General features: G+C 37.4%; 1 protein-coding gene across 3 annotated transcripts in view; it reads left to right on the top strand.

Moving 5' to 3' along the window:
- ptpn22 (protein tyrosine phosphatase non-receptor type 22) overlaps window positions 1-25,660 on the top strand; it is a 54,567-nt gene extending 28,907 nt beyond the window's left edge. Inside the window, exons 9-23 of one of the 3 annotated variants that reach the window (XM_031896816.1) lie at window positions 145-211; window positions 1,651-1,728; window positions 3,212-3,301; window positions 7,123-7,190; window positions 8,004-8,782; window positions 12,593-12,673; window positions 13,299-13,424; window positions 14,112-14,237; window positions 15,334-15,461; window positions 16,894-16,921; window positions 19,066-19,149; window positions 21,301-21,413; window positions 22,516-22,546; window positions 23,752-23,820; window positions 24,492-25,660. In XM_031896816.1, the coding sequence (XP_031752676.1) occupies window positions 145-211; window positions 1,651-1,728; window positions 3,212-3,301; window positions 7,123-7,190; window positions 8,004-8,782; window positions 12,593-12,673; window positions 13,299-13,424; window positions 14,112-14,237; window positions 15,334-15,461; window positions 16,894-16,921; window positions 19,066-19,149; window positions 21,301-21,413; window positions 22,516-22,546; window positions 23,752-23,820; window positions 24,492-24,556 (1,933 nt within the window). In that variant the 3' untranslated portion in view covers window positions 24,557-25,660. Of the gene's footprint in view, window positions 1-144; window positions 212-1,650; window positions 1,729-3,211; window positions 3,302-7,122; window positions 7,191-8,003; window positions 8,783-12,589; window positions 12,674-13,298; window positions 13,425-14,111; window positions 14,238-15,333; window positions 15,462-16,893; window positions 16,922-19,065; window positions 19,150-21,300; window positions 21,414-22,515; window positions 22,547-23,751; window positions 23,821-24,491 lie in introns of all 3 variants that reach the window. The other 2 variants (XM_018091820.2, XM_031896815.1) reach the window with 2 other exon arrangements.
- Window positions 25,661-27,886: the final 2,226 nt, after the last annotated feature.

The following is a 27,886-nucleotide window of genomic DNA, read 5'->3' as shown; positions in this document are numbered from 1 at the left end:
CTTAATATGATATTCTTAATATCTGGTTTGGTATTACATGACACCTATAAAATAAACTTGGGTATATAGTCTGACTGTTATCTGTTTGCTTGACAAGCACAATATACAGCTTCTGTAAAATAAATTTTGCTACCTGCATTTTAGTGCTGGGTGTGGAAGAACTGGAGTTATTTGTGCAATTGATTATATCTGGAGACTTCTGAAAGACAAGGTAAGTGCCAAGCATCACACATTTTTCTGAAAAAGTGAAATACATAAATACTGTTATTGCTATTTAAGGCTCTAACAAAAATTACTATTTTTGGTACAAGTAGTTTATTACAATGCCAACATGTAGGGAGGACACCAGCAGTTCACATACATCAAGTGAAAGGTACTCACTTCCAGGCAGTCATAATAGAACTTTATTCACACACATCAGGGGAATCACAGCATACAGGCACATTTTCAGATAATTCAAACAGGTCTTTCTCCATGTAATATTTACAATTACTCAGTATCCAGAGGAAGTCGGTCGTACCAGAGGTAGTTATGTTGGGCTGTCTCCAGTCTGCATGGGATCTTGTGTCCCCACTTGGCTCAGCAATCTCTATGGGGCCCCTTTGTTATTCCACACAGGCATTTTCTACTGACAGACCCTATCCCAGGGTTCATCAAGCCCTACTTCTAGCCTATCCCTATCCGCTAGGGTCCCTATCATGTGAATGATCCACTGGGAAAACTATTTCCCTCTACCCTCCTCGGTGGGGCAATAGGTGGCCCTTACTACCTATCCCTAACTCAGACACCTGGTGCCTACTTAACAATAAAGCTACCCTGCTCTGGCCTTTCCTTACCCTCTTTGCCTTTCTTTCTCTTTTCCAGCTGGTCTCTTCCTGTGCTCTCCCATAAAGACCTCCAGTTCCCGGTGTGGTCCCCTTTTATACCTACTGCACCACCCTGCTCTCTGGTGGTTGGTGATGGGAACTATACTTTCTAATCCCTGACTTTAGGGTTCACTACGTAGAGGGCTTAATGCTTACAGGAAAAATAGTATTTCATGGTACTAACGTTACTGTCTGTTTATTTTCCTGCTCTCAAAAAGCAGCCTTTTCTTTGATCCTGTTTATTATAGAATATGAATTATGAAATTTGTGGTTTCTCTATCTGAAAAATCTGGGACTTTCCTTCTTTGTGTACAGCAAAACATCACAGGTGGCCTTATGAGTAAGAAGAAAAGGAAGCTACGGGTAAATAAGAAGCTAAAATAGGCAGGACAAACACATGATGTAAACTTCTTAACAAACTTCTTTACACATAAAACCCCTAAATCAAGTCAGATTTGTCTGTTAATGTACACTATGCTTTGGGGTATACTGTAGGTAGTAAGACAAAGCTTTAATCTATATGAGATAAGAAGTTTCACCATATATGTATATTAAAATGAAAAGCTGGCATTGATTTTATTTCCAGGTTAACCCGTAGAGCTTTTTATATAGGGCACACACGTAACAAAGTAATCATAACTGTACTAAGGATCTGTAAGTTATTAGAGAACAAATGACATACAGCAATGTTTTTTTATGTGTTTAATTCCCTTTTAATACTGTCAGCATGTACTGTTTCTATCAACCATATTGGATAAATAGTTGTGCGTTTTTCTGTTCTTAGATTATTCCAATGAACTTCAGTATTTATAGTATTATTCAAGAAATGAGAACTATGAGGTCTTCACTAGTCCAGACCAAGGTATGTTTTATTTATGATGAAGAATTGTATTAAAAAAAAGATGGCTTAAGATTTACTTCTTAATAAGACTAGTTACATAACTACTACTTTTTCAGTAGTATGTGCTATTTAGGTACTCCTAAATAGAAAATTGCCATTTTAAGAATTAAGGGCCACCTCCTGGGATCATAGGATTCACAGTGCACACAAACCAGCCAAGGCACCATACATGCTAGGCCCAATAAATACTATCACCCAATAAATGTTCTGCCTTTTGCTTCCACACTTCTTCCTGTTACAGTTAGAGCTGCATTATTTCCTGTCACGTGATCACTAAATGGTGGCTCAAGGGAAAGGATGTCAATATTTAATTATAAATATATATAGATATATATACAGTATATAGTACCTTCATTTATTATATTGGAGCAAAATGCAAAAAACAGGAATAAAGTATTATGTTTTTGAATATAATGACCTTGGCACCACTAAGTTGAGACTTCAGCTTACAGTCATCTGTGTATTCAGTGCTGACACTGAGGGGTAAGACGTCAGGGTGCAATATGCCCCTGCTCCATGCATAATGTCTGCTTAAATGCTAAGGACAATTCTTCAATTATTGTGCCCCTGCCAGTACTGTTTTGTTTAAAAAAAAATAACATGTCGTTTATAGAGCTTCTTAATAGCCCTCTAAAACAGGGGTCCCCAACCTTTTTAGCGCCAAGGCCCGGTAGGAAGCAAAAAATTTTTTCCACGGACCGGCGGGAGAGGGGGTGGCGCGGCGCAAACTTCAGGCGAATTATACATGCGACAAGCTGGGGGGGAGGGGAGGGGGGTGTGCGCGGTGCAAACTGCAGGTGCGTTATACATGCGACGGGCTTCATCGCTCCTTTATGCGCGCGTTCATTAGCTCATTTAGGTGTGCGTCGCGTGGTTTTTGTTCGCTGCGGGAACTGATGCGGCCCACTGCCATGCCGTCCACGGCCTGGAACTGGTCCGCGGCCCGGCGGTTGGGGACCCCTGCTGTAAAATATAGGAAATGGTTTACCAGTTTCCCCAGTGATCTTAAAGGAACTGACATGAGGAAACATGTTTTTTTTTTTTCAAAACACATGAGTTAATAGAACTTTTCCAGCAGAATTAAGCATTGAAATCCGGCTTGGGACTCCTCCAGTTACATGGGAGTAGGAGAAACAATAGGTTACCTGAAAAGAGTTCTAATGTGTAGCACTGGCTCTTTCTGAAAGCTCAGACACACAATGCACTGAGATGGCTGCCTACACACCAGTATTACAACTAAAACAAAAAACATTTGTTGGTTCAAGAATACAATTTTAAATGGTAGATTGAATTATTTCTAATTCTTCTATTTCTAATCAGTGTAACTTAGAAATAAAAATTACACCATAAAAATCGTGACAGTATAGATATACTGTTCTTGTATTGTGTCCTGATAATAAAAAAAATATTTACCATTTTACTTCACAAGCTGCATCTTTTATAGGAGCAGTATGAGCTTGTCTACAATGCAGTGATCAATCTTTTCCAAAATGAACTTGAAATGATCAGTGGAACAGGGGATTCTTCTGGAGCAGTAAGTCACTGTGTCTGTAAGGTCTATAGATTTTGTTAAAAAAGCTAGAAGCTGTCTACCTTTATTGAGTAGTATATGATAGTACAGGTATGGGATCCCTTATCCGAAAACCCATTATCCAGAAAACTCCGAATTACGGAAAGCCCATCTGCCATAGACTCCATTTTAATCAAATAATTCAGAATTTTAAAACTGATTTCCCTGAAATAGTAAAACAGTACCTTGTACTTGATCCCAACTAAGATATTAATAGTCCTTATTGGATGCAAAACAATCCTACTGGGTTTAATTAATGTTTTATAGATTAGCAGACTTAAGGCCCTTGGTCCCATGCATTCTGGATAACAGGTCCTATACCTGTATTTCATTTACAAGTTTATTTCCTGTATTTATAATGTGTGTTATAATGTGTGTATTATAAATAGCTAAACTGTAAAATTACAAGAAAGGTTCCTTACTTGCAGGCAGAAGTCACAAGTAAAGATAGGATCAAAACAGAAAAACAGTTATATAGCAGGCTCCAGTTGAGCCATTTTAGGAAAGTTTAAATAACTGTAAACAACAATAAAATGTGCACAACAGATAAACCAAGGAGACGGGTTATTATTATTAATGGGATTCATGTAAAAATGCAGTATCCAATCAGAAGTTATCTTTGTAGAGTAATAAAAAAAAAAAAAAAAAATTTTTTTTATATATATATATATATATATATATATATATATATATCAATCCCAATAGTATCTGCACTCCAGGGCTCAATATTCTGCGGGGTGCACAGCCAAAATTGAAGTATTTAACAAAACAATAATCCGTGGCCGGCACACCCTTCAAATTTTATCAAAAATTTATTGAAAACATATTGTTTAAAACCGACGTTTCGGTACTCATTAGGACCTTTCTCAAGGATAAAAACAATAGTGTACCATATCACATCTAAATACCATTACAATCTAACAAGTGGAAAAGAGTGCAATTGCACTTTAACTATTTATGTAAAATTATTTTATAATATGATATGTATGATATGTCTAAGATTTTATGGGATGTCAATTTTTATGATGTGATCTCTTGTTTTGTGATATGATGGTTCTTTGGATGAATATACACTTGATAATGGTATGCACAGCTAATGGCCAAGCATTGGCAGGTTTAAATTTGTACACATATAATAGCATTGGTTAATTGCATAATGGTTCGAAGATGGGGATTGGGCACTCTTTTCCACTTGTTAGATTGTAATGGTATTTAGATGTGATATGGTACACTATTGTTTTTATCCTTGAGAAAGGTCCTAATGAGGACCGAAACGTCGGTTTTAAACAATATGTTTTCAATAAATTTTTGAGAAAATTTGAAGGGTGTGCCGGCCACGGATTATTATTTATATATATATATATATATATATATCAGTCCTGATGGTGTCTGCACTCCAAGGCTTTAATATTCTGTGGGGTGCACAGCCAAAATCTGAGTATTTAGCATGAAATAATCCATGGCCGGCACACCCTTAAAATTCAAAAAAAATTTTTTTATTGAAAACTCATTGTTTAAAAACCAACGTTTCGGTCCTCATTAGGACCTTTATCAAGGATATATATATATATGTGTGTGTGTGTGTGTGTGTGTGAATGGGTGATTATTTGTCCATTGTTATTTGACCTTATTTGTACTTTGCTTGTAAAGAAGCACACAATATGGAGAGTTTAATGATGGTGGCCATATACATTACATTAGTTGCAGGAAAGATCAGTCGTACATGCCACTAAGGTTTAAAGCTGAATCCTCAAATATGCAGGTAGAAACAAAAGAATTCTACCCTCTATCTGATGATTCACCACTAAATGTTTGCTGGTGCCCGGGCAACTTCAAAACAAATTTTGTACAATAATATCAGTACATGCGTGCCCAGCCCACCTTAATGGCATAATCTTTTCCCTAAAAAAGACTTCCTACTCTGCTTTTTTATTACAGGTATGGGACCTTTTACCCAGAATGCTCAAGACCTAAATAAATATTCATTAAACCCAATCAAATTGTTTTAATTAAGTAATTAAGAAAAATGATTATTTGCCTAAAATAAAGTCGATGTGTAAGGGTCTTTCCGTAATTTGGAGCTTTCTAGATAATGAGTTTCCGGAAAACAGATCCCATACCTGTATTATCATTATTATTATAACTTGTAGTTCTGCCCCCCAACAGGAGTTTAGGCACAAAACAGAGTAAAAAGAGTGGTATTGGCATGAAATTTAAAAAGTTAGGTTAAAGAACTCAAATAAATAAAAATTTAAACAACTGAAAGGAAATTTTAGTGAGAAAATCAGTTTACAGGATACAGAATTTCGAAAGTAGCGCCAAACACTCCGGACGCCAGGATATACTTTAAAGTTCAATCTTTATTCATCCATTTAAAAGCAAAAAAACGCCTGACGCGTTTCGTACACGAATGTACTTAATCATAAGTATGCCTATGATTAAGTACATTCGTGTACGAAACGCGTCAGGCGTTTTTTTGCTTTTAAATGGATGAATAAAGATTGAACTTTAAAGTATATCCTGGCGTCCGGAGTGTTTGGCGCTACTTTCGAAATTTTGAAATCTCCCCTTGGCTGCGGGTTCGGGGCCCTGAGCACCCGGACCACCACAGGACTACGGTGAGCTTTGTCTTATGCACACAGATACTTCTGTAAATCTTTGGATTGTATGATTGACCCGGGGTTTCTACACCTGGGTCTCAGCTGTACTTCGGTACGATTTTCTGATCCTCACTCACTATAACACATGTTTATCAAACTTAGTACTTAGTACTTACTATGTATCCACTTGGTTATTAGTTTAACTCTTTATAGTTTTGTGCAGTCTTTCTTTAAATTTACAGGATACAGAAATAACAGGGCTCACAGACCACAAAATGTTTTATTTTACATTCTTCAAATGCATACCTTAATAGCTTTGTTGGAATTGGGAATCTAATAAGAAGATTAAAGCCATTAAGTTACTGCTACTTTCCCAGGTCCCACCATTTGGTCCAAATTTTGCAAATGTGCTTTTGCTTAAGCAAAAAAAAGGGGAAGTTGTTCACTGCAAAATTTCAACTATTAGACAGGGGTGCAATGAGGCCGTGACCACAAAATTCATATAGACAGAGGCAAAGGGTCCTCTGCACTCACCCGTTATCAATATACAGTATATAGGACATTAAGACATCATGTGCATTAAAGGGATTGTTTACCTATGTACAACATTAACAAATATTTCAGTTCACATTAACAGAACAATCTTACAGTATGTTAGATTTGTGATATACTGTTTGCCTATGTCATTGCAAGGGGGAAAATAATCAATGACCTTTCAATTTATGCAACTGGTTAGAGTGCACAAACAACCAATGAACTGGTGCAATAGTGATGATATAGAAAGTTCTCAGTGAATCAGGTTTAAAATAGTCCAATCCCATCCCTTCAGAAAACTATGCATGACATCATTACAATATATTCAAGTTCTTCACTCCTACAGTCTTACACTCACTTTCTTTCGATTCATTAAGAATTCTACTGCTTCATTATACATTTTCACTGGGACAAAGTTCTACCTGTAACTTGCCTGCTTTCCAGATTAAAACTTTCAAATGGTTTCCCTTTTTATCAAATTCATAAAATAAAGCAGTCATGAATATCAGGAAGCTCAAGTAATTTAATCCTACTAATTATTTTGTAAACTTTCTATAACCTGTTTATGGTATATTTTTTACCTTAAAACAACAGACCTCAATATGTAACTTTTTAAGATTGTGTAAACAATGCATTTTCTGCATTTTACAGGTTGGTAGTGAGAATATTTCAAAGGGTTTTGAGAAAAAGCATGCAGAAAACCAAAGCCTACACTTTGGGTAAGAACAGATAAGAACAGATAAGCTAAGTTATAGGATTTAACATGCTTGGCTTGGGAACCTGCATATATACTTTATACTGAATATGTTAGTACCTTGTAGGCAATTATGAATAATATAATATGAATATATGGTGCTGGTTTTACTTTGGGCAAAAAATTAATACTATCTGTAAACATGGCCCCTTTATTGGAGGTCCTTATAGATTTGCACTCACTGGTCTCTGCCTGTGTTTTTAATGCGGGGTTGGCATGCCCTAACGGTCCCTGCCAGAAGCACACTAGAAGGGGATAGCCAATCACAGCCCTTCCATCACACAAGACAGACTTCAGATCCCTATCAGGTCAGCCCAGCTGCTGATTGGTTCCTATCCTGCAGTGCAGTGTGCTGAGTGGCACTGGCACCCCTGCACAGCCTGGGAAAGGAGGCTGCAGTAAGTGGCACAGATGGGTGGGACTAGTAGGGTTTTAGGGGAATTTCTCAATAAATCAGTCCTAAACACAACTTTTTAAAGTACATTCCTTCTGTATTTAGAGGAGTATAATCCACTGGCACATTCTTGTTTTTTACACAACATATCTCCTTTAAATAAAAATTGTACAAAAGGCCTAGTTTGTATATTATACATTTTGCCCAGTTACATGTTATGTCTTAAATGCTACATATGGGGTTTCAGTACTGCTGGCATTAAATCCTTATTTATGAGGAGCCATTTTCTAATTGTTTTCCATATTGACTGAAGATGAAAAGAGACAGTATATAATGTCAGTGTTAAAATATAACATATATATATTATTATATATATTTCTACAGTTTAACCGAGAAAGACAGCGACAGACCTCTCAGAGATGATCTTTTGGAATGTACTAGGAGCCAGCCTTCTGCTATGTGCAACCAACACTTTCTAACTACTAACAATATGGAGCTGACAAAAATATCTGGAGCTTGTGAAATCTCAGAGCTTAGTAGTTCTCTTACCCAACCAATACCTCAGTGTAATTCGGCTGTACCTCTTTCATTTCTAAGTGAAGAACTACAGAAGAAAGAAAATAATGAATCTTGCATTGTCAGTTATAATAACCAAAGGCCAAATGCTTTAGTCAGAAGAACCTTTTCTGGACACCAGTTATTAACAAGAACCAAATCTACTCCATTTGAGCTGCTACAGCAGAGGCATTCCCACATACCTCATCAGGTTTCTGAGCTATTTGTTGGAGGTGTAGATAAATTTAGCAATATTGGATCTCATGTTAGAGATACACATTTACATTGTAATAATGGCAGTTCACCCATTACTGGTTCTCTAGGTAATATTTCTATTGCCCCCAGCATTAACAATACGTATATTCGGCTATCTGAAGATCCCTATTTTTCTCCATCATCATCATCTGATTTGGACTCACCAAAGTTTGCTGATTTCTGTGTAGAAGCCTCATGCCCTGAACTGTTGAAAACAGCAATAACAAATAAAAGAAGCATAGAAACACCATTAACTCAAACACCAATTCTCTCCAATCAAACTAAACCTCTTGGTGTTGAGGTTGGATTTGATTCACATTTTTCTCATGGAAATATTCCACTCTGCAAAGATGGTAAGTTGCTCACACAACTAAACCTCAACAGTTTAGAACACTTCTGTTAGTATATCAGACATTGCAACTTCTTCTAAATCGATTTTACCTAATGCTGCTCTATTTACAAATCAAATATTGCCCTTTATTATGCTTTTAAACATGGGATCAATACATTTTATTTGCTGGCTGCTTGCTACAGATAGTCAGACCTGGGCCATATATTTTTACTACATAAACCCCATTACTACTAAGACAAATGCATAAACATCCTAAAAAAAAATTACAAACTGAGTAAATGCCTCTTAATTACCTATTATCACCACAGATGAGGTCCCAGCACCACCCAGGATAATTCACTCTTCTTTTATATATTTCTCTTAGAACACTAGTAAAAAAGCTGGTAGATATAGATATATGGACAGCAGGGAAGGGCAAGAGAAAGCAGTGTGCAAGGGGTGCAATAGAAGGGAGTTTAAATTAAGTACACTGGATTCATACTAGCCCAGGGAGGCTGGCAAGCAAAGTACCTGCAGAACTTTCTTAGAAAAACTTTCCTCTGCATCAAGAATAAAGTTCTGCTTAGCCCTAGTCTTCAATTACTTATCCAGTCTTATCCATACCCTTAGCAGTCCTCTATCCTCCCTTAAAATCTGTCCATCCTGCTTATGCCACGTAAAGTTCGCGCTCTGTCATCTACTCCACTCTTCACATGATCCATCCTCAGTTCTACACTATCCTCCCTAAGCCATCCTCCTTTACTTGTACCATGATTGGTTTGGCACAAAGCAATATTGGAGAAATGTAGAATTCAGTAGAATCTCCTAAAATAACTGTAATAGTAACATAGTTACCTAGTAAGTTAGGTAGAAAAAAGACAAGTACAACCTTTTCTTTCTATATATAACCTGCCTAACTGCTAGTTGATCCAGAGGAAGGCAAAAAACCTCTTCTGAAGCCTCCTTCCTAACTCCAAGATGGCAATTGGACCAGTCCCTGGATCAGCTTGTACTAAGAGCTATCTCCCATAAAACAGTATTTCCTCACTTCTTGAAGTCATCTAATGCAGGGCTGTCCAACTGGAGGCCGGGGCCCCCCTCTTTGTGGCCCCCACTTGTCTGGCAGCTGTGACTGCTTACCTTTGTGTAAGATTTAAATGGTATCAGTACTGAGAATAACTGACCCGCAGCATGGTTCCCACCTCATATTCACACCTTTTAATTCCTGCATTGTTCACACCTCAGGCTCAGACTTTAAGTGCCCCCCACATTTTTCACCTGTTCACACTTCAGACAGACAGTAGGAGCACTGCAACACTGTGTCACTGTATGATGCCTGTCTGTGCCATACTCTGCCTGCCCCATGCTGTCTGTGTGTGCCATACACACAATGGGTACCCTTGTGTCTGCTGGAAGCACCTACTGGTAAAAAAGCACAAGAGAGATTATTATATGATCCCCTAATATATATTTATACATAGTTATCATATCACCCTTTAAGTGCCTTTTCTCCAGTGTAAACAGCTTGGCCAGTCTTTCTTCATAACTGAGACTTTTCATACCCTTTACCATCTTAGTTCCCCTTCTCTTGACCCTCTCAAATTCAATAATAATCTGTTTGAGTACTGGAAATCAAATCTGCACGGCATATTCTAAATGGGGCCTTACCAGTTCTCTGTAGAGGGGAAGAATAACACCCCCCTTAAACTGGCATTCTGGTTGGCTTAGTGGCAGATGAGATTTGATGTCAATAAATGTAAGGTCATGCACCTGGGATGTAAAAATATGCAAGCCACTTAGAAAAAATCCTTGTTTGCCCTTGCAGCTGTTACCTGTTATTGCTTGCTACAGCCAGGTGTATTATCTCCTGCTGCAGGGATGTCACATCTTGGATGGAAATAATTGGGCTTTTCTGTACCATCTGCAAACACTGATACATTACTTACAATACCCTCCCCTAAGTGGACCCAACTCCGAACCCTGAGGGACACCACTAAGAACCCTACTCCAAGTAGAGAATGTACCATTAAAGGAAAAAGAAAGTCAAAGTCACTTGGGGGTGCCAAAATGTTAGGCACCCCCAAGTGACTTTGACCACCTACCTTTTACCCCGGGCTGGTGCCCCTGTGAGGAGGGAAGAGCACCAGCCCGGGGTAGCTGCCGGCGCTTCCTTCTTCCTGATTCGCTGCGCGCGCATGCGCAGTAGAGTGAAAAGCCGAACTTAAACATTAAAGTCGGCTTTTCACTCTACTGCGCATGCGCCCACCGCTGGCATTTCAGCAACGGAAGCAGGAAGAAGGAAGCGATCCGCTCCAGGTGCCCCGGGCTGGTGCTGTTTTCTCCTAACAGGGGCACCAGCCCGGGGTACAAGGTAAGCGGTTAAAGTCACTTGGGGGTGCCTAACATTTTGGCACCCCCAAGTGATTTTGCCTTTCGTTTTCCTTTAACAACCACCCTCTGTACCTGATCCTGTAGCCAGTTTCCTATCTATGTGAAAACAACTTCACTAAGACCAACAGAGCTTAGTTAAGAAAGCAGTCGTTTGTGGGGCACTGTTTCCAATTCTTTGGCAAAATCCAAATAGATCACATCTACTACACCCGCACTGTCCAGGTTCTTACAAACCTCATCATAAAAAGCATTCAAATTTGTCTGACATGACCTGCCCATCATAAAAACATGCTGATAACTGCTCATAATGCCATTCTCTCTAACATAATTTTGAATATGATCCCTTCACAGGCCTTCAAATAACTTGCCCACCACAGATGTCAAACTTACTGGCCTATAATTGCCAGGCTGGCAGTGTAATCCCTTTTTATTAGAATTACATCAGCTGTCTTCCAATCCATAAGTACCATAGCATATGAAAGCGAGTCTGAGAAAATTAGAAATAGGGGCCTCGCTAAAACTGAACTAAGATCTGTCAGTACCCAAAGGTGTATTACATCTGGCCCTAGTGCCTTGCTCACATTAATTCTGAAACCTGTATATGCCATGTCCTGCATAAAACAATGTTTAGGTCTTGAAACGCTGGCTCTGTTGTAGAACTGATTTAACATATTTGCCTTTTCTCTATCTGTTATAACCAGGAGCCACACTCTCAGCCTGCATCTTTTTACTATTAATAAACCTTAAAAACTTTTTGGAGTTAGTGTGAGCCTTCTTTTCTATTGCTGTTTTACAACATTAGTTACACTGTTTATATTTATTAAATGCAGCTTTTGTCCCCTCTGACTTGTTTTTTTTAAATGATTTTCTGTTTTCCCCTCTGCTTCTGAATTATGCCACATAAGGTGGTTCTTAACACTTTTACGTCTTAAGGGAATAAATTGAGAACGTAATGATTTAATATCACTTTAAATGACAACCATTTCTGTTCTGTTTTTTAGCATAAAACATAATGCCCCAATCTATGCTCTGAAGCACTGCCTTTAAGGAGTTAAAATATGCTTTTCTGAAATTCAGTGTCTTTGTTGCCCCAGTGTATATTTGCTTTTTGCACCAAACATCAAGTGAGATAACATTATGGTCAGGATTACTCAGGGGTTCAACCACCTGAACATTTGCTTTATGCTCTACATGGTTCTTAGAGATCACTAGCTCCAGTATAGCATGGTTTCTGGTTGACTTCTCAACAGCCTGTTTCTGTGGCCCATTTCTGTGGTCAAAATACCCCTAAAAAGCTAACAGCTTTGTGTGGAATGCAGTAACAAATCATAAGCAAATGTTATTGCCAATCAAATTTAACATTGACAGCCTAAAGCAGCTAACAACTTTTACTAAGCTTTTTATCCTTTTCACTGAACAATATATCTTGTTTGATCAGCAGTTTCTACCTGTCCTGATAAAGAGATCCCTCCTCCACTGCCAGAGCGAACCCCTGAATCCTATATAGTAGATACCGAAACAGGTAGGTATAAAAGAAAGCAAAAAAGCACCTCATCAACCCCTGAGATAAACTGATTGTATCAGAGGTTCTACAGAGTGGGTTATCCAATATATGAACCACTTTTTGGCTAACCTTGTTGCTTCCATACTTTGTAACTTTGGCAAATGGAGCACCTCATGGTAAATGAAGACACTTTGTTGGTTATTTTGTTTGCAATTGATTGCTTAGGAGACAGGGTTAAAGGCTCTAAAGGGTCTGTACGTCTTTTTATGCTTTTCTAGACTTGGGATGGTGGGAGTTGGAGGAAGTTTGTTCCTTTTGGGACACATGGGGAGGTGAGAGTGAAGTGAGAAATATTATCATGCTGTGGAAAGGCACAATTAAAAGGCAGTAAAATTCTCTGCACAGATTTATCAGTAATCTACGTGTATATAACATATAATTTTGAAATGTGACATGGGGCTAGCCATTTTCAGTTCCCCAAGTGCCCCCAGCCATGTGGCTTGTGCACCCTGCACCTGTGTGTGCAATCGACAAACTGGGGAATTTTTTTACAGGCCACACAGCAGGATAACATTGGGGAAGCCTTGTTATCTCGATGACATGTATACAGACAAACAGTTCCTTTACATTTCATAATTTACAGAGAGTCTATGCTGTCAACAACCAGATCAAAGTACTGCTATTCCACCCTCAGCTAGCCTCTTGATTCCACCAAAGAACATTTCAATAATTGTGGAGCAATCTGACACAGTTCTGATGGAGACTTCAGGTAATGTACCAAAATGGGAGTTTTTATACTATAGAACCAAAAGAATATAGAATAATTTTAACTCTGATAGACTGAAAGGTGGTTGTTTGGTATGGGTTCTTTACCTGAAGCAAACTCTGCACCAGTTATTACATTTTCAACCCTGAGGGTAGGAAAATATAGGCTAATGAAGACATTGTAGCCTGGTGTCCTAGGTAAGTTAGTGTTAATGATTTTTCTTGGAAGGCAGTGGTTACATTCACCCCCAGCACATTATATGCAGTTTTACAAACAAGCACCTTATATATAGACAAAGGCATTCGGTACTTACATAGCAGGCACATAAACTGTAGGGCAGTGGGTAGTGACAAACAACCCCCACTCTGCCACTGAAACATAAATTTTTATTGTGTGTGTGTGTATATATAAATATATACTGTGTGCATATTATATATATATATAATGAAGAATGGCGCCCCAGCACACTAGTGATCTTCAATCACAAACTAAAAGAAAAGAAGCAGCACATTGGTTTTATAATGAGAAAAAGGATGTATTAAAAAATCACATTAAATGTGCCACATTTAAGGCACAACATATGCCTTTTATCAAGCCATATACACACAACCTTATCAACCAGTTGTATTTAAAGTGGTGTACAGGATTTTAATCGGTTAAGGCCCTTTTCTATAAAATGTTTACATACAGGTAACGTCATATTGCCCAGACCAGATCAAAGTACTGCTATTCCACCTTCAGCTAGCCTCTTGATTCCGCCAAAGAACATTTCGTTAATTGTGGAGCAATCTGACATAGTTCTGATGGAGACTTCAGGTAATGTACCAAAATGGGAGTTTTTAAACTATAGAACCAAAAGAATATGATATAGACCTATGCTGAGAGATACGTGATTTCACCATCTGTGTGGTTTTACCTAAATAGATGAGACCACACAGACAGGTCAATGCATAAATGGCAAATTTAGAAACACAGGCATAATATATACATATATTTCAAATTATTCTAACACCCCCAGTGATTGAAACACTTCCAATATAGGGAAAAATGCCCAGGTACATCTAAAAGAAATGAATATCCATATCAAAAAATGGAGCACTCATGGGACTTATGAAGGCGTGATTAAGGGGTATATTTATCATGCTTTGTAAAAAGTGGAGTAAAACATTACCAATGATGTTGCTCATAGCAGCCAATCAGATGCCTTGCTTTGGTTTTCTAGCTGTTGAAATCTAATTGCTGATTGGTTGCCCTGGGCAACATCATCGATAATGCTTTACTCCACTTTTTACACAGCATGATAAATATACCCCTAAATGTATTTAATTATTGTCAGCTTTTCAGACCTGCTAATAGGACCTTTTTCAAGACATCCGGATGGTCCTCTTAGCGAGACTGAAAATTGACCACAATTAAGTGTTTTCAGATATATATATCTAACCTCCCCACCCTCTCCCCATGGACTTCTTTGTATCACATGTTTCTGCATTTTTTTCCATTATAACCTGCCCATTTCCTCTAACTCTAAATCTTCTTCTGTTCCCCCTGACTGTGTGCACTGTTGTGCTTTTAGTTTTCCTTGTACCACCTCAATTTCATACATAGACAGATTTCATAGATAGATAAGACAGATAGATAGCCGATAGATAGATAGATAGATAGATAGATAGATAGATAGAGAGATAGATAGATAGATAGCCGATAGATAGATAGATAGATAGATAGATAGATAGATAGATAGATAGAGAGATAGATAGATAGATAGTTAGATAGTTAGATAGATAGGCAGATCAGGTTTTTAGTAACTTTAGTAACTAGTTCACATTAGTAACTTCTATAGGACTGCTGAAATGTTTATGATCTTATAATTTGTGTTGTCTGTATTAACTATATCATACTTGTATTCATTCAGCAGAAACATGTGAGCTTCATCCTACACTTGTTCCTGCTGCCAGGAGTACAAAAATAGGGACTTCACAAGAATGGAGTGGCAGGGCCCAATATAAAGATGATGGACTTAAATTTATGACACGCAGCAAGGTAACCAAAAGTTACATTTTACATCAAATAGCCTTACTAATCAATTTCAATGGCCATGGAAGAAATCCACAAATTAAATTTTTTAACAACTTCCTACGTTACAAGTTTCAAATTGCAATGCAGATTAAGGCAAAAACTCCACCTGACTCCAACATGCCTCCAAAGGGAAAATGTTTATAATTTCACTCCAAAAATAATCAGATGAATTCACAAATAAGACGCTGCTTGTGACATAGTTGGAGGAGACTGGGAAGTCAATCTGTATATGTGAAAAAATAAAAATTGTAAGCTGTTAACAGCTGTTAAAACTGTAACACAAGAGCCATCAATACCCTGTAAATTATAAACCCTTAGTGATGTCATCAGTTATAATCGGTGCTCAGTGATGTCTTTTCTGTCACATGACTCACATACACTTTAGGTGTTTTATTAGTGAGTGATTCATTAGGTCCAGGTCAGTTGTGTGTTTAGGTAAGACATGCAAAGTGAACCCTTAGGGGCACATTCATCAAATCCCTAGTTCGAATCCTGAAATGGGTAAAATTCGGATTGGATACTATAATTTCTTATGATAGCAAATATCACAAAAATGCTTACAAAAAAATCAGAATAGTCACGATAATATCGTATTGGCGCTCTGAAAGTCACAACATTTTTGTACCAAACGATTGTAAACAGCGGGAAAACCTTTCCGAGTGTGATCCTTCTGTGCATGATTTTGGAAGCCTCCCATAGGAATCAATCACAAAAGAAAACTGTAGTCCGTGTTAGCCAGTGTCAAAAATAATAATAAAAAAACAACAAAACACAAATACAAGAGTATTGTAGAAATGATACCTATATTGGCTAACAATAAAAATACATTGCAAGCTTTCGGAGCTCTAAGGCCCCTTCATCAGGCAAAATACAAATGAGAACTGAAATGGCACAACATTTATACTGATAGATCAGAGAGAAGTGTTCACAAGCAATACATTAGGAAGTTACAGATAGATAGAGATAACTCAAGGAATCAATGGCACTCTGCAGCTCCAACATGGCCCAAGGAAAGTGATGATACCGAAGCTTGAATGAATCCGAAACTTTCATACTCGGCGTGACAATACGTTTTTGTTGCACAAATTTTGTCGCAAGGTACGAAATTGTCACAGAAAGAACGCTCGGAGCGTTCGTACACATTCGTACATTAATAAATGTCCCTCTTAGAGTAATGTCTCAAGGCAGTTGTTAATCCCAGGGCACCTTTGCGTGCTTGCACTCTGGACTTTGCACTACTTCATGCAATTCATTCAAACAGGGGGAAACTTAGGTGCCATATAATTTTGACCTTTGCACTTAGTAAATAAGCCCACCGGTCTATAAATCTCTTGTCTTTTCCATCTCTGTAGATTGTTTTAATCAATGACTTTGGTTCCTATTTTCCTTCTTACAGAGTGTAAAAGTGAGGAGCTTCAGAATGAGTAAGTTTTAATTATGCTTTAATATGATATTTAAAATGTAAGTGTTTGCTCTTCTTCACTCAGCCATTCTTTTATTCTACATCACTTTAACAGCCAAGATCTAATACTAAAATAGTAGTATAAAAATGTATTTTAGTGCTGCGGGCATTTCAAGGAGAACTGTGGTGCCCAATATGCCCTTTCATGCCAGCAGTCACTTTATGTTAATTTGAAAGGACAATATTCTGCCTATAGACAGAACTCGGTATTCTTCTGCAAACTGAGTTTGATGGCACCAGCACTTCCATTTGAAGCATATGGGAAGCAGTTGCCATAAGGAAAGGGTATTTGACTTATGGGGAGTTCTCTGAAAGCAGACAAAATACACCATGTGCCCATGTGCCATGAGCCGTATGGAGACATGTAAAAAATGTTTTGTTAGTAATGTTTGCCAACCACTGCAACCCTAAGGGGCTGATTTACTAAGACACGATTTCGAATCCGAATTGGAAAAATTCCGATTGGAAACTAACATTTTGCGACTTTTTCGTATTTTTTGCGATTTTTTCGGCGTCTTTACGATTTTTGCGCGAAAACGCGAGTTTTTCGGCGTCTTTACGATTTTTGCGTAAAAACGCGATTTTTTTTGTGTCTTTACGAAAGTTGCGCAAAGTCGCGATTTTTTTGTAGCGTTAACACTTGCACGCAAAGTCGCGCCTTTTTCGTAGCGGTAAAACTTAAAAGGCGCGACTTTTTTTAACGCTACGAAAAAATCGCGACTTTGCGCAACTTTCGTAATGACGCCGAAAAACTCGCAAAATTACCGATCATTACGAAAAAAACACAATCGGACGCATTCGGCCCGTTCGTGGGTTAGTAAATGTGCCCCTAAATGTTGTATAATTAGTGATGTTTCAAATGAAGTTAGTATATATTTCCAAATATTTGAAGTAATACATATGTAAAGCCTTGACAAAAGGAGATTAGCCAGGCTGATCCATTGCTTCCTGAGGCCTGAAGTTGAAAACATTCTGCATTTGTATAGGGCACCTTGCAAGTGGCAAGATTTCATTTGTAGTCATAGCAACAAATTTGATAATAATACTAATTTACTGCCATTTCTAGGGGAGCTTCTAGGGCAGCAGTGACTTGGAGCTGCTCATAGGTGCTAGTTGTGTGTACTGGAATGTTAACAAGTAATTAAAATATTATGTACTGCTGCCCTGTTTACCTCAGAAACACTACTATAGTTTATATAAACAATATTGATGTGTAGCCATGGGGGTAGCTATTCAAACTGAAATAGGGCTAAATGGCATAGGTTACGTGGCAAATAACAGATATGCTCTGTATTTTACAGAGCTTATTTACTAAGCAACCTGTGCCTTTTCTCTTATTTTCCAGCTTGAACAGGCTGCACCTGTGACTACAGAGAAACTTATTTATATAAACTATAATAGGTTAAAGTAGCCATGATCCAGCAGTTCTTTTGATGTCATGTAAGATGTCATGTGACTAAACTGCAACTACTCAGTAAAATAAAATCAATGTAATATTGTACCTAACATTTTTAACTGGACAAAAATTATAGTAATGTTTTTTTCAAGTCTTAGGGGCCCATTCACTAAAGTTTGAATTTTATGGGCATAAAATTATGGTTTGGAAAAAATTTGTAGTAACCACGATAATTTCTGATATTCTAAAATGTCACGAAAATGCCTTCCAAAAGTCCCAAAATTTTCGAAACCCGAACGTTCGGAAATGGCACGAAAGCCTTTCTGGCTTTGAAACCTTCAATGTATGATTTTGTCATTGAGTCCCATAGGACTCAATGACACTCAACAGATCCAACCTAGCGAAAAGATAGTCACAATACCAAAGCTTGAATGAATTCCAGAATGGTCGTAGTCATTGAGAAAAGTACAACTTTTTAGTGGAAGTTAATGAAAACCACGAAAAAGTAGAGGAATTTTAAAGAAATTATCATGGATATTCCAAAATGTTCGATAAGTTCGAAAAAATATGATTTTATTTCATAAATACTTAATCAAGGTTTTGTAAATGGGCCCCATAGTTAAGTTAGTCACACTCAGAAGCCAAGGTGAACAAACCCATCATCTTTTGCTACTTGATTTATTAATATCACTATTATTATTTTTAATAAGCTGAATCTATGGATAAGACACCTTCACCACCACCACTGCCAGAAAGAACAGAAGATTCTTTTATCATTTTGGAAGAGGGAAATGGTAAGTAGAAATCTTGATACAACTAAAACATTTTCACCAAAATCTTCAGTCAGTAGACTGCAATAGCCTGACCTATATCAAAGCAGCTTGGCTGACACCAGAAATGAAATAATTGTTTTGGCATGTTATTTATAACTATTCCTTAAAAATATTTGCCTAGTGCTTTCACATTTGATCCCTCATGTTCCATACCCCCCAACTGTCCCGCTTTTCGCGGGACAGTCCCGGTTTTTACAGCGCATCCCGCTGTCCCGGATAGTTCAATGAATGTCCCGCATTACAGAAATGCAGAACATTCATTGAACAACCCAGGACAGCGGGATGCGCTCGCTGGAGCCGAGCGCTCAGGCTCCGGCTGGTTCCGTGGCTCCTGCTTCTTTACTCAGCTCCTCTTCCTGCAGCGACAGGACCTTTTATAATGTTGCGCCCGTGCGTCGCCGCTGTAGAAGGAGCCGCATAAGGAGGCACTGTGTATGGGGGGGCTACTGTGTATGGGGGGGTACTGTGTATGGGGGGGTACTGTGTAATGGGGAAATTGGGGGCACTGTGTATGGGGGTACTGTGTATGGGGGAATTGTGTATGGGGGGTACTTTCTATGGGGCACTGTGTATGGGGGCTACTGTCTGTCTATGGGGTCAATTGGGGGCACTGTCTATGGGGGGCATTGTCTATGGGGGTAAATGGGGCAATGTGTATGGGGGCACTGTCTATGGAGGGTACTGTCTATTGGGCCATTGAGCAAAAAAAATGAATTAAAAAATGGGGTGTGGTAATTTGGGCGTGGTCACAAAAGTGGGCGTGGTCAAAAAATGCAGCTGATGTTCCTGTTTGCAGGGGCTGCCATATTTGTGCAGCAGTAGTCTGTTAGCATTAGAAGCTAGAGTTGAGAGGGAACAATCAGGTTGGCAAAACAGTCAGGTGTAGGAACTTCAAGAGTAGTGTTTTTATATTAACCTTTGTCAAGGTTATCCTAAATATCATTAATTGCACTGTAAAACAACTTTTTATAACATTTTCAACTTGTTTAGTTGCTATAGGAAAATTCCTGCAGGCCGCAGCCATATGGTCTCCTTTTTCTATATACTGTATATATATGCAACTGGGTCTAAGCAACAAGCCCCAGCATATTGTAAACTGGTTATGAATGTCAGAAAGGTTTACCTTTGTTGAACTCTTGCAAATTATTCCTGTTTGTGCAGGGTGCATGCCTGCCAACCCCCCAGCCAATGTTTTGAGCCCTTAGCAAGAGTAAATCTCTTGTAAAATACAAAACCTTTTCAATTTTAAACCCACTGAATGCCAGCCAACTTACATTTCATGTTCTGCTGCCCTTCCTGTCAGGAGTGAGGTAGAGCAGATTCTAAAGTAATTTCCTAGCTCCCAGCCAACAAACAAAGGAAGATGAGAAACCAGTGGCTACTGAGGTACAATAACCTCAGGGATGACAGACTACAGCAGATGTGTGTAAACTACATATGGAGGATTCGGTGGGTTTCCACATTTATATACAATGGCAAGTGTAGCATTTCCCCCCATAAGTCTCCTCATAATTCCAGGGTAATTATGACTGCATGGGGAGCTGCACCTGCCGCAATTGTGGCTAACACATTAAAATTACAGTTGCTCATGCATGTGGTAGCAAATTAGATGCAAGTTGCGACTGAAATTTTTTATAGTTGGTATTGCACCACTTTCAGTGCTCAACATTAAAATTACATTTAGTTAAGTGATTTATTGGGTGAGAGTCAGTTGCACCTCACAAGAGTCAGGAGGAACAAAATAGGCAATGGCGTTTCTTACGGAAGTGTAAAGAACATGATTTGGCACAAGTACCTTTCGTTAGCATTACACTACACTTGCGACTGTATTCATATTTGACTCACATGCACAATTTGCCAAGTGTACACACATTTACACACTCTTGCACAATTTTTTTTTAAATGACTGTTCAGAAGAATGTCTGTTTAAGAAATTGTTTGAGAATGGAGGCATTTATTGGGGAAAATGATGCCTCTTGTTACAGGTGTGGCCAGTGGGGGTTTATCTTTTGTCCAAACTGATGATTTTAAACATGATTCCATTAACCTATTTCAGTTTTGTGAAAGGAATCTGCTTCTTTGAAATAACTCATTATGTCCTTGCATTTCTAGCCCTACAGAGTTGCAATTATAATACTGAAGTTCCCTGTCCTTTGCCATCTGTGAGCTCAGAAAGCAATGACTTGTCCTCATCCAACCCAGAAAAACAGATAACTAGGAGAAAGGTAAAGGGATCTTTATTACATAGCAAAAATGCTTCTAATGGATGATAACATAAAACAAATTTTCTCCTATTATTATTTACTTGAAGGGCCACAATGCATCCCCCAGCACATTTAAAAATCCAACTTTTAAATGCTAAATATACAGTACTAAGGCTTGTGGTACCACTAGTATTTTGCCCACTGTGTTTTTTCTTAGTAAAGGTATGTGACCCATTATCTGGAAACCCTTTTTCCAGAAAGTTTTAAATTACGGAAAGGCCATCTCCCATAGACTCCATTTTAAGGAAATCATTCAATTTTTAAAAAAATATTTCCTTTTTCTCTGTAATAATTAAAAAGTATTTTGTACTTGATCATAACTAAGATACAATGAATCCTTATTGGTGGCAAAACTATTGGGCTTATTTAATGTTTAAATCATTTTTTAGCAGGCTTAAGGTATGGAGATCCAAATTATGGAAAGATCTCTTATCCGGTATACCCCAGGTCCCGAGCATTCTGGATAACAGATCCCACACCTGTACTTAAAATGGCAATTTGCCATTAAGGATTATCCAGTGACACAACGTTTCCACCCTTATGTAACATAAACTATGTCCACGTGTTCATGTTTATTTAGGGTCGGAGTGGAGGGTGTAGGGCCCTCATCCCCAATGCAGGCCCAGTCTGACCCTGCATTTACTGGTGGGCTAGAATCTTTTTATTTAGAGATGCACACACATTTCCTGGCACTCCATGTTTTTCTTTGAAATTGCAGCTGAAGAAAACCTATCTTTATGCCATCTGCTGCTGCAGTATGAGTATTTATTTGATGATGTAATTATGGTTCTTCTGTTTACAGGTGTAATATTAAGATATTTTTTCAAATATACCCTGTATAATCTGAATGGACCTGTTTTAACTGCAGTGAAACAACTGTGGATATCTGAGTTTATTGATACAAGGGGATGGATTTTAAATGCAGGAACATTGACGTGCTGTAGCATCCACCAGCATATTGGCACATTGGGTTATAACTTCGGCCGTGACATAAATAATTTGGTTACTGTAATAACTTGTACAATAACACATATAAGTAATATGTATTTTATTATTTTTGCAGAGCTTGAAAATTTTGAGGAATGTAAAAAAAAGTAAGTGTTCTCTGACAGCAAAACTTATGCCTAAATATTTAGGATCTTGCAAACGTAAAAACTGCTAGCCAGTAAGATAAGTTTGCAAAGAAATGGCAAATGACTGGGCATTCAGAGTAGCCCTTAATTTTGCTTCCCACTGCTTATCTCTGCGTATGCCCTGAACCTAAACTGGGTGAGGTATTAAAGGAAAACTATACTCCCAAACAATGTAGGTCCCTATAAAAATATATTGCATAAACCAGCTCATCTAAATAAATAATTTTTATAAAAATATACTTTTTAGTAGTATGAGCTCTTGGATACTTCTAAACAGAAAATTACCATTTTAAGAATTAAGGGCCACCTCCTGGGATCATAGGATTCACAGTGCACACAAACAAGCCAAGACACACATACATGCTAGGCCACATCAGCCAATTAATGGACAGAGTTCTGCCTTTTGCTTCCACACTTCTTCCAGTTATAGTAAGAGCTGCATTGTTTCTGGTCATGTGATCTCTGAGAGAGCACACAGTCCATCACTAAGGGGCTGATTTACTAACCCACGAATCCGACCCGAATTGGAAAAGTTCCGACTTGAAAACGAACATTTTGCGACTTTTTCGTATGTTTTGCGATTTTTTCGGATTCTGTACGAATTTTTAAAACTTAACGCTACGAAAAATGCGCAACTTTTCGCGTAAGTTTTAACGCTACGCAAAATGCGCAACTTTTTACGCAACTTTCGTAATGGATAGGAAAACTCGCGTTTTTACGCAAAAATCGTATTGGATCCGAAAAATTCGTAAAGAATCCGAAAAAATCGCAAAACATACGAAAAAATCGCAAAGTACCGATCATTACGAAAAAAACGCAATCGGACTCCATTCGACCTGTTCGTGGGTAAGTAAATCAGCCCCTAAGTGTTGGAGCAAGAGAAAGGATATAAAAGGTCAATATTTACTGATATATATATTTCAGTTTGGCGAGATTTTGAAATAGGTCACTTAACATAATATACAATAAACTATTGTTGGTCATTCTGGGGGAATAGTATTTTCCTTTAATTTTAATTTATAAAGAAGGCATTTAAAAAATAATTAGGGTGGATATGGTTCTTTTGCAAAGTCTTACCATTAATGGTCCCTATTTGCAACTGATCCATGGAAATTGCATGTTATTTTTTATTTCTAAAATTATTGCAACTATTTTTTTCTTTGCAGATGTAGGCAATTCAGTTAATCCATCAGAATCTTCTCATTCCAAAAGTCCCCTGTCATTTCTCAGCTTTGGTAAGAGATGTCTCAGCTCTTATACTAGTGTAACAGTGTAAATGCACTGATACCCCATGACTCACTGTGTTTCTTCACATACAGCTAATGATTTAGGAGGTGGCCTAGGATGCTCTCTTTCTTTGTTCAAAGTCAGTTTCTCAAAATAAAATAACTAAACGTATATGTATAATTAACCAATAGTTGAATCCTGGGACCCATCTTCTCAGGCTGTACAACATTTCCATAGGTGTCTCTTAAATTCTTGATTAAATGAATTTACTAACACCAGAAATGCTCAATAATTCAATAGGACTGATCTTGGACCCATTAAGCTCCTTGGGTGTATTAGGTAAGAAAATGCAGGTAAAAAGGAAAAAAAAATAAGTACATTCTCAATATTTTTTGTGCAAGCTTTATCATTCACATAATATGAATTTGAATAAACAGTCCCACTTATTTGTACATCAGTAATTATAGAATTATGCCCCATTACACTTAACAGGGCTGACCATCTGGAGACCCCTGGGCATTTTATGGCCCAATCTGCCCACTGGCTACAGTAGCTTCTTTTTATGACATAACAATTTTAATATAATTTGGGCCTCTAACATGTCTACTATCAAACATGTCTACTGTCAAAAAATTTATGCAAATCTTTATTAATTAAATTCTTTTGCTATTGCATACAGGTTTTGGAAATCGATTTGCTAAACCAAAAGGACCAAGAAACCCTCCTGCAACATGGAACTTATGATTATCTTCGATTTACCTGCTGTCTTAAGTTCCTGCCAATACACAAAATTTTTAAATGACAAAGCATTAAGCAATGCATCTATCCTCCTTCCATTCCCTTGCCATCAGCAGAGCTGGTGTGTAGACAGATAAAAAGGCTCAGATTCTGTCCTCTCTACAGAGTTACAAAAGTCTAGAGTAAATGAAGTAAATTCATTGGGTTGAATTGATTAAATATGTTTTCCTTCTACAAATCCTCTAAAGAACCAAGTAGATGGATTTAAAAATGGCCATACACAGGCTGACCCATACAGTACTCTGACTGATAAGCCATAGGGCTGAACAGACAAATACAAGGGCTACCTGTGTTAATCCATTTATTTGCACCTGCCTCCAGAACAACTGGAGTTTTCTTCAGAAGCATTGATCCTCTACCCTCTAGGATTGCAGGATTATTCATCTGAACGGTCACCCAACTGGCCATATGTCCCAGATGGTTAGCCAGTATGGACAAAACCTACCTAATGCAATCTGGGCATGTATTGTCAGCTTAATGGTACCATGAAATCTTTCTCCAGTTTCCCCTGTTCTGCACTATTTACTACAACACATATTTTATTTAGTTTGTTTTTCAATATGAACAATACATTGTCAATACAAGCCCTATTAGATCATGCTAAGCACAGGTGTACATTGCCAATTTAAAGTGATACTGACACATAAAACTTGTTTTTAAAATATGAATCTACATAAAAAGTTACCTATAGGCCATGTTGATCATGTTTTGCTGATAGGACTGCTTTTGTAAGTAATTTCTACTTGAAGTTCCTAAACCTGACTGTCCCATCTCAGCCTGTCAGTTATAGCTTCTAATGCTTATAGACTCCTGCTGCACAAATATGGCCACCCCCTCATAGAGGATCATAGGAATCAGATAGGTAATTTGAAAGCAGTAGACAAATACTTTTATGGCAACATTATAAATAGCATGCAAAGCCAATGTTATGATAGATGTAAATTTCTGGTGTCAGTATCTCTTTAAGAAATTTTTTATATTTTTCTTTTTTTATTTTAGATTATCAATGTTTGTTTTGTTTACAATGTTTAAACAGTATTAAATATTTAATATGTCTTTGTGTGCAATATTATTTTCTGTTATTGTATATAACTGCTTTTTTATGTCTTGTCTTTCTTTCTTTCTTGTCCATTCAAGCCATTCCCTCTGCTATATTACATTACTACCTTCCATATGCCTTGAGGCTATGATTATTATTTAATTATTATTACTTTCATAGTTGATGGAATCCATGGACAAGCAGAACACATACTAAACAAGACTGAGTTAGATTAGACTAAAAGAAAAAAAATCTGACTTAAAAGGAACTGGGTAATTTTACACTAAACTGAGAAAACTGTGTATATGGCACATGTGGTGTTTTGACTATTGGTGAATACAAGCACAACTTCCCATCAGCAAAGCAAAAGAAAATGCTGTCCCTGCACCAGCAGTGATAGTAGCACGTTGTACATTATGTTTTGGTCTTCTGTACCAGCCCAAGGCAAACACTATCCTTTAGCAGGGAAGATATGTGCCTCTGAAGATGCCCCAGTAGCTCCCTATCTTCTTTTATGCTGATTCATGGCACATGCTCTGTGCTGCTGTCAGTTACTGAGTTAAGGGACTGATGCACAATATACCATATATATAAAATATAAATTGCAGAAATATTGCAACCCCTCATAGAGGAACATCGGGGATCAGATTGATAATGTAAAAACATCACAACGTACTTTTATGGTAACATTATAAAGTTCATGCAAAGACAATATTATGATATATTTAAAGAGTGTAAATTTAGGTGTCAGTATCTGTTTAAATACCAAGGGTCACCCCAGGGATCAAACGTGTGCACAAACCAAAGCTACATATACATTAGGCCAGATCAGCCAATTAAGATCTGCCTTTCACCCCCCACATTTCTTCCTGTTACAGTTAGAGCTGCAATATTTCTGGTCAGTTGAGGGAGCCCACAGGCCATCATAAAATGGTGGCTCAAAGAAAAAGATGTAAAAAGACAATATATACTTATTATATATATATATATATTTTTTTTTTTAACAGAAAAAAAATATATGTAATTCTATCAAAAGGTCAGTTTTGTTCAAGCCTGTTATACAGTTGTTTTGGCAACACTATTTTTAACTATAGCAAAAAAGGGAAAGTTTTTTTTTTCACTGGCCACCACTTGGATCACCTAAGTGTAGCTGGAAATGATGGGAGCTACAACAAGGAACTGCCCACTGCTCCTGCATAAACTATAATAAAAAAGAGATAAAAAAAGACAAACCATTTGGGAGTTTTAACCCTAAAAGCAAGCAAGTTGTTTTAATGTCCAATATATATTTATTTTATATATTTTAGAATTATAGAAAGTGCAGAGGACCTCTTCTCTCTGTTTGTATGAATTTTCTTGTCATTTCTTTTTTGCATCCCTGCCTAATGGTTTAAAATATTTTTTGTAATATATTCTTATCTCAAAATGAATATATTTTTTTCAGATGAAGATTATTTCTTTACATAAAGTTCTACATTAATAGTAATAATTAGTAAAACATAATTTTCCAATAATTACCAGATATAATCAAAGATATAAATACCAAGTATTTATCATGAAGTTTTGATATGAATTAAACAACTTCTGATAAATTCTAAATTTAAAAATTCAATTAAAAAACAGTGACAGTACTTGACTTTCTTGTCTTCCATTTCACTACATTTTTCCTTTGATATAGTGTATTAGGTTTTGTTATTAGGTGCACAAACAAAAAGTTCAAATTAAATATTCAAACATTTACCCATAACAAAAATTAACCAATGCAAATGACAATATAACATAAATGGTATAACGGGAAAAGTGGCACCTATGTATACACATATCACATGTAAATCAATAATATTATACTAAAAATACATGGAGGTTTCATGATAAAAGTTACTGAAATATGAACTTTACAGGGCTAATATCCAAACACAAGTGCAAGCGGTAACATGAATGCAAAGATTGTTTATATTAATGCTATTTATTAAGCATTAAGATAATTGCATTCAAATATGCTCCTTTACTTTCACAGTGTTGCGTTGAGTGCATGTTTGTTTATCATAAAAAATCATGCAAATTTTACCTACTGATGCAACTGAACCCAGAAGCTACCACCAACCTGAACATGCTGGTTATTATAGAGTGCCCACAATGGACTGCATCAATAAGCACAACACATTTGTGCTCTGCAGTCTGCTTCCCTACGCCTTATGTGCCCTTAGTCTAAAAATCACATGTTAATACTGTTTTAA

This window comes from Xenopus tropicalis, chromosome 2, assembly GCF_000004195.4.
Source record: "Xenopus tropicalis strain Nigerian chromosome 2, UCB_Xtro_10.0, whole genome shotgun sequence".
NCBI classification, from domain to species: Eukaryota; Metazoa; Chordata; class Amphibia; order Anura; family Pipidae; genus Xenopus; species Xenopus tropicalis.
The sequence above is the reverse complement of the archived record's forward strand: the minus strand, read 5'-3'. Positions and strand labels throughout refer to the sequence as shown.